The 7,360-nt window shown below is 42.5% G+C and overlaps 1 protein-coding gene across 1 annotated transcript; it reads right to left on the bottom strand.

Moving 5' to 3' along the window:
- Positions 1-567: 567 nt before the first annotated feature.
- On the bottom strand, positions 568-7,071 carry LOC103066951 (kelch-like protein 26). Its single transcript, XM_007438561.2, has 4 exons — positions 6,993-7,071; positions 6,112-6,190; positions 4,248-4,475; positions 568-2,071 (listed from the first exon to the last, which is right to left on the bottom strand). The coding sequence occupies exons 1-4, from the start codon at positions 7,069-7,071 to the stop codon at positions 568-570; spliced, it is 1,890 nt and encodes a 629-aa protein (XP_007438623.2).
- Between the last annotated feature and the right edge of the window lie 289 nt (positions 7,072-7,360).

The following is a 7,360-nucleotide window of genomic DNA, read 5'->3' as shown; positions in this document are numbered from 1 at the left end:
CCAACAGACTATAATTAAAACAACTCCCAACTTAAAATAATGCTTGAACCCAACTAATAACTTTCATTGTTGCAATTAGAAAATCAGGATTAGATACGTTCACCCTGATTTATGTAATGTGAAGGTACACGGGGCAGCTTCTGCCTTCAGAGCGAAGCAGACCATATCTGAACTGCCTGGCTGGGACCTACATGGAAACAGCGTGGAATCATTCAGAGGAAGGGCAAGGTAAAATGGAATAAATAAAAGGATGAATTAAACAATTTCCAGCTGGTCGCAGAGGATGGAGAAAATAGCAAAAAATTCAAATAGAGTCAGGGCTTTTTAATACAAGCCTAACAAAGATGTAACCATTTCATAAATGGCGGAAAGGATGAATAGAGTGCTGATGGTATTGGTCCTGTGATACGTCCATCTCAAGCAGCCTCATTGTTTCAAGGGTAACATCCATGAAGTGCATCAGCCCTGCAGGCAGAGGATTCCTACGTTTGGAAGAGCCTGTCTTCTTTTGTGCGAGCCCATTGCTAAAAGCCAAAGAACAAGGGGGATTGGGGGAGCCATTCGGCATTAACTTCCACCCCAACAGCAGTTTAGCCCACAGCCTTCTTTTGAGTAAGAACCTGGTTGTCCTTTTTTGGCATCGTCCACCCCAGTCACAGCGGCCCTTGCTGTTGTTGCAAGCAGAAGAACTCGGATTGGCTTTTTGGGCATCTTCAGGGTTGCGCAGTTGAACATTTTCGCCTCATTGGCCACAGGGATTTCTTCTGGGCACTGGGTCCAACTTGTGTCCTCGGGTACCCAGCTGTAGCTTGTGTTATAGGAATTGTTATCATCTTTGCCTGCTAACAGGTAAATCTTACCTTGCCACTCCATTGCACAAGCAAATGCCAAGGCTATGGGCAGTTCGGGTATGCTGACTTCCAAATTCACTCTGCCATTCTCACAGAGGTAAAAGCTACCCTTGGTACAGGAGGGAACCTCTTCACTGGCCATTGCAGCATGGACTAGAACAGTGCCCCTCTCCTCCAAGTATCCACCAAAAACATATATCCCATTTCCAACTGGGACGGCAGCTGCTCCATAACAGGCAAACTCCATTGGCACCTCACTCCACCAATCGGCACTGGTGTCATAGATAAGAAGGCCCCGGTAGCTCCGGGAAGCTTTCCCCCCTATCAGGTAGAGCTTATTCTTGAGCACTGCCGAAGCAGGGTACATCAAAGCAAGGGGTAGGTTAGCAATAGAAGTCCAAGTATTCTCCTCCACACAGAAGACCTCAGCAGAAGAGAGAGGACCCGAGCCATTGGCGCCTCCCAGAGCATAGAGTTTCTTGTTGCAGGCTAGGAAGGGGTGCACTGCCCGGGTTGTGCTCATAGATGGAAGCTGCATCCATTGACTGGTCAAGGAACTGTACTCATGAAGAGTATCAACAAATGTACAATTGTCCTTCTGACCACCAGACAAATAAAGTTTGCATCCCATGGAAGCACATCCAGGGTAGCTCAGATACTTCACTGGTGGTAACTTCTCCCACTTCTCTGCATGAGGATCAAAACAATGGAGATAGGATTCTGAGTTGTCTCCATCCTGGGTCCTGTTTTCATTAACCTCTACACACACAAAATAGTTGTCATACATGCCTTTTCTGAGCCCGCCACTCTCTTGCAACCTCCCTGCCCCATCCAGGTCTTTCCACCTAAGGCGCACATGGCGATAATATTCTGCAATATCTGCCTGGACATCAACGAGCTCATCATGAGTGAGCAGTGGAAAGCGGACATGTCCAAGAAGCTTCTTAAACAGTGGGAGACGTGTGGAGGTTGCAGCTTCCACCCAGCTGCGTACAGCCTGATAGATGATCAGTTCAGAAGCTATCTCCAATTGGTCTGAGCAGATAAGATTAATCAAAGCACCCGAGTCCAGGCCCAGGAAAGCTTCTTGCTTTGTGAGGGGTCCAAAGTGTTGTTCAATGTAGCATAGAGCTGCTTGGAGCAAGGGTGGATGATTGAACTCATAAGCCAAGCCATACACGCTGAGGCAATTACCCATGGAGATGTTCAACTCAAGAAACCTGATAGAAAAGTAAAGATAAATGCAGAGTCAACCATTTTTACTAATGCCTTCATCTATTTTATCTTTAGGTGAAAACTCACTCTAGATGCTTTCTGTTTAGGGTGCCAGGTAGTACTGGGAGTGTATAAATCACCCAAGATCTGATTCACATTGTAGATCCAATGAGTCCGTTCAAATCCTGGCTGTCAGTGCAGCGCAGTGCAATGCAATTCAGCTCAAGTGCTTATAGTAAGAACTGATATAAGCTTGCAGGAATTGTACAGAAATTCTTGAGTCAAATAAATTTGATGAGAATTGTCAGATCAGTTCAGAGGCATTGAACTTCATTGCATGCCCTAAACTGATCCCATGATTCAGTATGGTGATTTGATTTGAAGAGATGATTAAATTCAACTGTGTGTTGGTTTGGGTTGAAGCTACAATGTGGCTTTGAAATCCCTTTTTTATCTTCAGATGTCTTTTGTATCAATAGTCTCTCCCATGGGATTGAATGGGAGGAACTCCCTCCCCCATGCCATCCTCTAGCCTGATGCAGTCGGTTGTCCTTAAGACTTCCTGGGAAAGATGACTGAGACCTTGCTGATGGTGTTGGACTGAAAGAACAAAAGATGCTGAAGGATAGAAGCTACAATTTTCTCTCTGGACATTTGAGGATGATAAGGATTTCTGAGCATCTCCCTCAACATTCAACCTGTACATTTGTAAATAACCCGGATTTCTTCTTTGAAAGGAAAGCAACTCTGGTTAAGCAGTGGCACTTCACTTGGCACAGAAAAGTGGGAGGCTCATGTAGGAAACAGCCACAATGAGCTGTATCCTTTTGGAGTATCCATAAAGATGGGTTTCCAAGTGTAGTGCAAAATTCAGCCCATGAATTCTCCAGAGCTGCTTGCAGTCCCAGAAAGGTTATGGTATGACCCCCAGAGCTCTCTCCAAAGTTACCATTCAATTATACGTTTTAATGAGGCAGAAAGGGAAAATTATGAAAGGCATGGGGGATACTCCTATTAATGGCTTTTAATGGTTTAATTTAAATAAAAAGTAAATTGCACTGTGTTTAATTTACATTTAGATGTAAATGTAAATATAAATCAAGTTTAGTTTTTGTCCTAGTCCTCTCATGTCAATATCCTAGCTCTGTGCCCTTTTTGGCAGGTAGTATGCCTTGAAGAAGAAGTGATTGGTTTCAGACAACACACTAAGTTCTCACTCCAGGTTAATGTAAACACACTGGGTGCAACACAACATGCTTTGCCCAAATTAGCCAACCCTATGATGGCTCTACATCAGTGTTGTCCAAACTTGGCCACTTTAAGATGAGTGGACTTCAACTCCCAGAATTCCCTAGCCAGCATGGCTGGCTGGAGAATTCTGGGAGTTGAAGTCCACCCATCTTAAAGTGGCCAAGTTTGCACAACACTGCTCTACTTGATGGCCTGGTTCACACAAGTTGCTAAGACAATGGCTGTTTTCCCACAACATGTTGAATAATGAAGTACCCTCATTTTAGTTTAGTCTACCATATTGTGTGAACCCAGCTTCTAAAAAGTTGTGCACCTCTGACATTAGGGAGTCAAAGCATATTTATCCTTTGAGACTTGACTTTGATGTAGTTGGCATTGTAATGCTTACTGTATTTTTTTTCCTTAAATTTTTTATCCTGCCTTTATTATTTTTATAAATAACTCAAGGCAGCATACATACCTAATACTCCTTCCTCAAACTATTTGAGGGAAGTTGGGCTGGGAGAGAGTGACTGGCCCAAAGTCACCCAGCTGGCTTTCATGTCTAAGGTGAGACTAGAACTCACTGTCTCCTGCTTTCTAGCCTGGTGCCTTCATCACTAGACCAAATTTGAATCTTCTGAAGTTCTGGTTTTGCTATATTGGGAATTTGACAGTATGGAGGACCTGCTTATTCAGAGTGGGTTTCTTGAGTTGTGTGATAGTGGGTTCCCAGACTGATAAACTGGATAGTTTTATAAAGAATCACCTGCAAGGTTCTTGTGATCAGTGAAGAGTAGAGGATATAATGTTGTAGGTGGGAAATAGTTCAGTTGCCAGAATTCTTGCAACCCCATCTTTTTCTCCTTAGGACATCTTGCTAAAGAGACTGAGAATTATGCTTGGAAAAGGAATCACTTTCATTTTAGGCAGAGCCTGACAAAGTATTACCTTCCAACTGTTTCTTTCAGTGGGAGAATTTGAAGTTTGCTAGCGGCTGTGAAAAGATCTTGGGCCGTCTCTGCCGAGAGGGACAATTCTTCTGTGTAGAGATAATCCAGCAAGCTGTGGAGTGTGGAGGCAGTCATGTCCTCAAGTACAATCTCGCCATTTTGAGACTCACTGTTGCCGCTGGTGAAAAGATCTCTAAAATAAGGGCTAACAGATGCCAGCAGCATCCTGCAGGAAGAAAAAAACAAAGGCGATTAGAATATGATGGCTTTGGGTGTTGATACTCATCTGGAGATAGGATGGGATGGGAAGGGAATTGATTGCCCTATGCACTGATTTATTGTTTTTGACAAAAATCTCTCCACTGGTCAAAACACTCAAGGTCTTTGTTATGACTGAGTTTCTTTCTAGACCAGAGTTTCTCAACTTTGGCCACTTTAAGCTGTGTGGACCAACTCCCAGAATTTTCCAGCCAGCCATGCTGGCTGGGGAATTCTGGGAATTGAAGTCCACATAGTTTAAAGTTAAACTAGATCATTCTCAGTTTTAGGATAGGCAGATACCAGGACCTCTTGAGCTATTGGCAAAAACTGGTACCGGTAAGTGGTCATTACTCTATATTGTGCTATTTCTTACATTTATTTAATCTAAATATTTCAGGCTCAAGTTTAGGGCTGGGCTACGGATGTATGTTGTACCTGCCCTTTTTTGAATGCCATCTTTTAAAAAATCCTTGGGGTTTTTTTCTACCACAGTTAAAAAAAGGGAAAAAAACCCCCAAAAAACCTCTTACCAGGATCAGTGTTTTATGGTAAATTCCTTTAAAACCATCAACAAAAGAAATTTCTTACCCACCTCTAGCCAGGTGAACAGGTTTGCAGTTCAAAATCATCAGAAAGCAAGCATAGCAGATAAAATAAACCTCTAAGGTAATTCCACGTTAATAAGCAGTGGTATTAGCCATGACAGATCAATAATTTTACTCAGTTAAAAACAGATTGGAATAACCAAGTTTTTTATTGTGTGTTTAAACCAATGAGGGATGCCCTTTTTAACCTAATAAGGAAGGCCTCTTTAGACCAATGTGCAAATCCTACAGGAGGGAGTTGCCTAAGTTTGGATATGTCTGTGATGTTGATCAACCGGATAGGTCTTAATTGTAGGCTTATATTGTGATCTGGCATCTTCGGCTTATTTCAGATACATTGATCTACCCACATCCCTGCACCTTATTTTCTTCCACCTTAAATTAAGCAGCAGCAATCTCTGCTTAAATGATGACATGACCTGGATGAAGCTAACAGACTGAAACTCAATACAGATATGACAGAATCCTGGTTATTCACAAGATGCATTTCTTTGGGATAGAATCATGTTCCTTGGAGGAGTCAGGCTGGGTTCCCACAGCATACCAAACTCTAAATCTGGGTTAACAAGACACAATTCCTGGGTTCACAATCATGAGATGCCCAAAGGGATGATTTAACAGCCTGTTCCATGTTAAAACAAGGGCTGGGTTCCCACAACATGTTGAATCACAAACTACTCAACTCCACTTCAGCCTAGTCTAGCATGTTGTGTGAACCCAATCTCAATTTATGAACCACATTGTTATTATTGTTCTCCAGTAGGATAGACTCTGGCTATTGGAAAAGCATAAAAATAAGTATATCCGGTCACAAGTCAGTTTCAAAGCCTGCAAATCTATACCTCAGGCAGGAGTAACATGTGGTCTTTCAGGAAGGATGTGTGATTTCCCAGCAACTCTAGATGGTGGCTGTGATAGTGAGGGGTGCTGAGAGGTGTAGTTCAGCAATATCCATATGGCTATAGATTCCCCAAGCTGGCTGTAGGGATGACTCACCTGTGGCAAGGGAAGCTCCTTCCTTCTACGCCCAAGGTGACATCACAAAGTTGTTGGGACTGGTATAGTTGTTTCAAACCTAGCAAAACAAATAAGCACACAAATCACATGTGTGTGGATGTGTGCACACACGTGCACACACACACAAGCAGAAAGGCCAAAACCTCTCCTAGCTCCTCCAGCCTGGTTATGGATCGATTTATCCAGGCATGGATGCAATTTATATTCTGCCTTTCTGTCAATTATCTGATGCTCAGGGTGGCCAACAAGAGAGTAAAAACAGCAATGCAGTTGGAAGAAAAGAAGCATAATTGCAATAGGAACAAAATCATATATACAGCTTTCATACACAAAGCCAAAGTCAGTTTACGTAGCAAAGACCTGCTAATGAAATTACATAATTTCTAGGCTGACCTCCCTGGTTATGTGTCCTTTCCCACATACATACAACATAGATGCTGTTAGGATGCCAAGCCAGACAATTACAGGTGAGATGGGCCTTAATAGTCACTTAGCCCAACCTTATTGCTCAAGATCAAATCATCATGACATGGTGCCACTGTAATAACCAGGACCACATCCACTGACTTTTTTCTAGAGCATCATGTCTCAATGAAGTTCATTATACTGTTGGGAAGTTCTTACATTTCTCTCTGTCTTATCAAAGTTCTTCCTTATCATTCCAAGACTTTTGTTCTCTTGTACAGTATGCCTTTCCAACATTTGAAAATAATAATTGTCTCTTCCCTTAATTCTCACTCATCCATATTAAATCTCCCCAGCTTTTCTGACCATACCTCATGGGACCTGAAGCTATTTGTGTTAAAGAATAGCCTCCCCCAGACTCAGAGAGGGCTGTTCTTGATGATCTTGAACCTTACCTTGACATAAATAGGTTTCATGAGACTGAAGTGGTTTTTCTATCCCATCTTCTTCATCACTATCTCTCAAGGAATCCATTTTCTCAGCCTCTCAAAAAGGCTCAGGGACCAGCCAAAGAATTCATCATGTTCCTCTATCTGGGAATTGATCAGAATGAGGACTTAAACGATCCTTCACCAGGAGTAAGCCAGGAGTAAACCCTTGCAAGAACTGGTCATCTATTTTCCCCATTTTTGTAGTAGCTTGTCTTCTGCAATGTCAGCTTTAGCATCAAACAGAACAATTTTGCTAAACATTGAAAATTCAAAGACTCACATCCTATGATCGAAGGCTTGAAATTTATGGCAAATCTGGAGTTTTTCAGGCA

Source organism: Python bivittatus, unplaced genomic scaffold, assembly GCF_059951505.1.
Source record: "Python bivittatus isolate LINGU-HERP-01145 unplaced genomic scaffold, Pbiv_v1 ctg000590_np1212, whole genome shotgun sequence".
Taxonomy (NCBI): domain Eukaryota; kingdom Metazoa; phylum Chordata; class Lepidosauria; order Squamata; family Pythonidae; genus Python; species Python bivittatus.
Note: the sequence above shows the minus strand (reverse complement) of the source record. Positions and strands in the feature narration are given on the sequence as shown.

What these genes read in the sequence shown, in the direction of transcription:
- LOC103066951 (XM_007438561.2), bottom strand. Translation starts at nt 7,071, where the DNA reads ATGGATTCCTTGAGAGATAGTGATGAAGAAGATGGGATAGAAAAACCA. An exon ending in TGAAACCTATTTATGTCAAG is followed by an intron (nt 6,191 to 6,992) that starts GTAAGGTTCAAG and finishes TTGTTTTGCTAG; the next exon opens with GTTTGAAACAACTATACCAG. An exon ending in AGGAGCTTCCCTTGCCACAG is followed by an intron (nt 4,476 to 6,111) that starts GTGAGTCATCCC and finishes TTCTTCCTGCAG; the next exon opens with GATGCTGCTGGCATCTGTTA.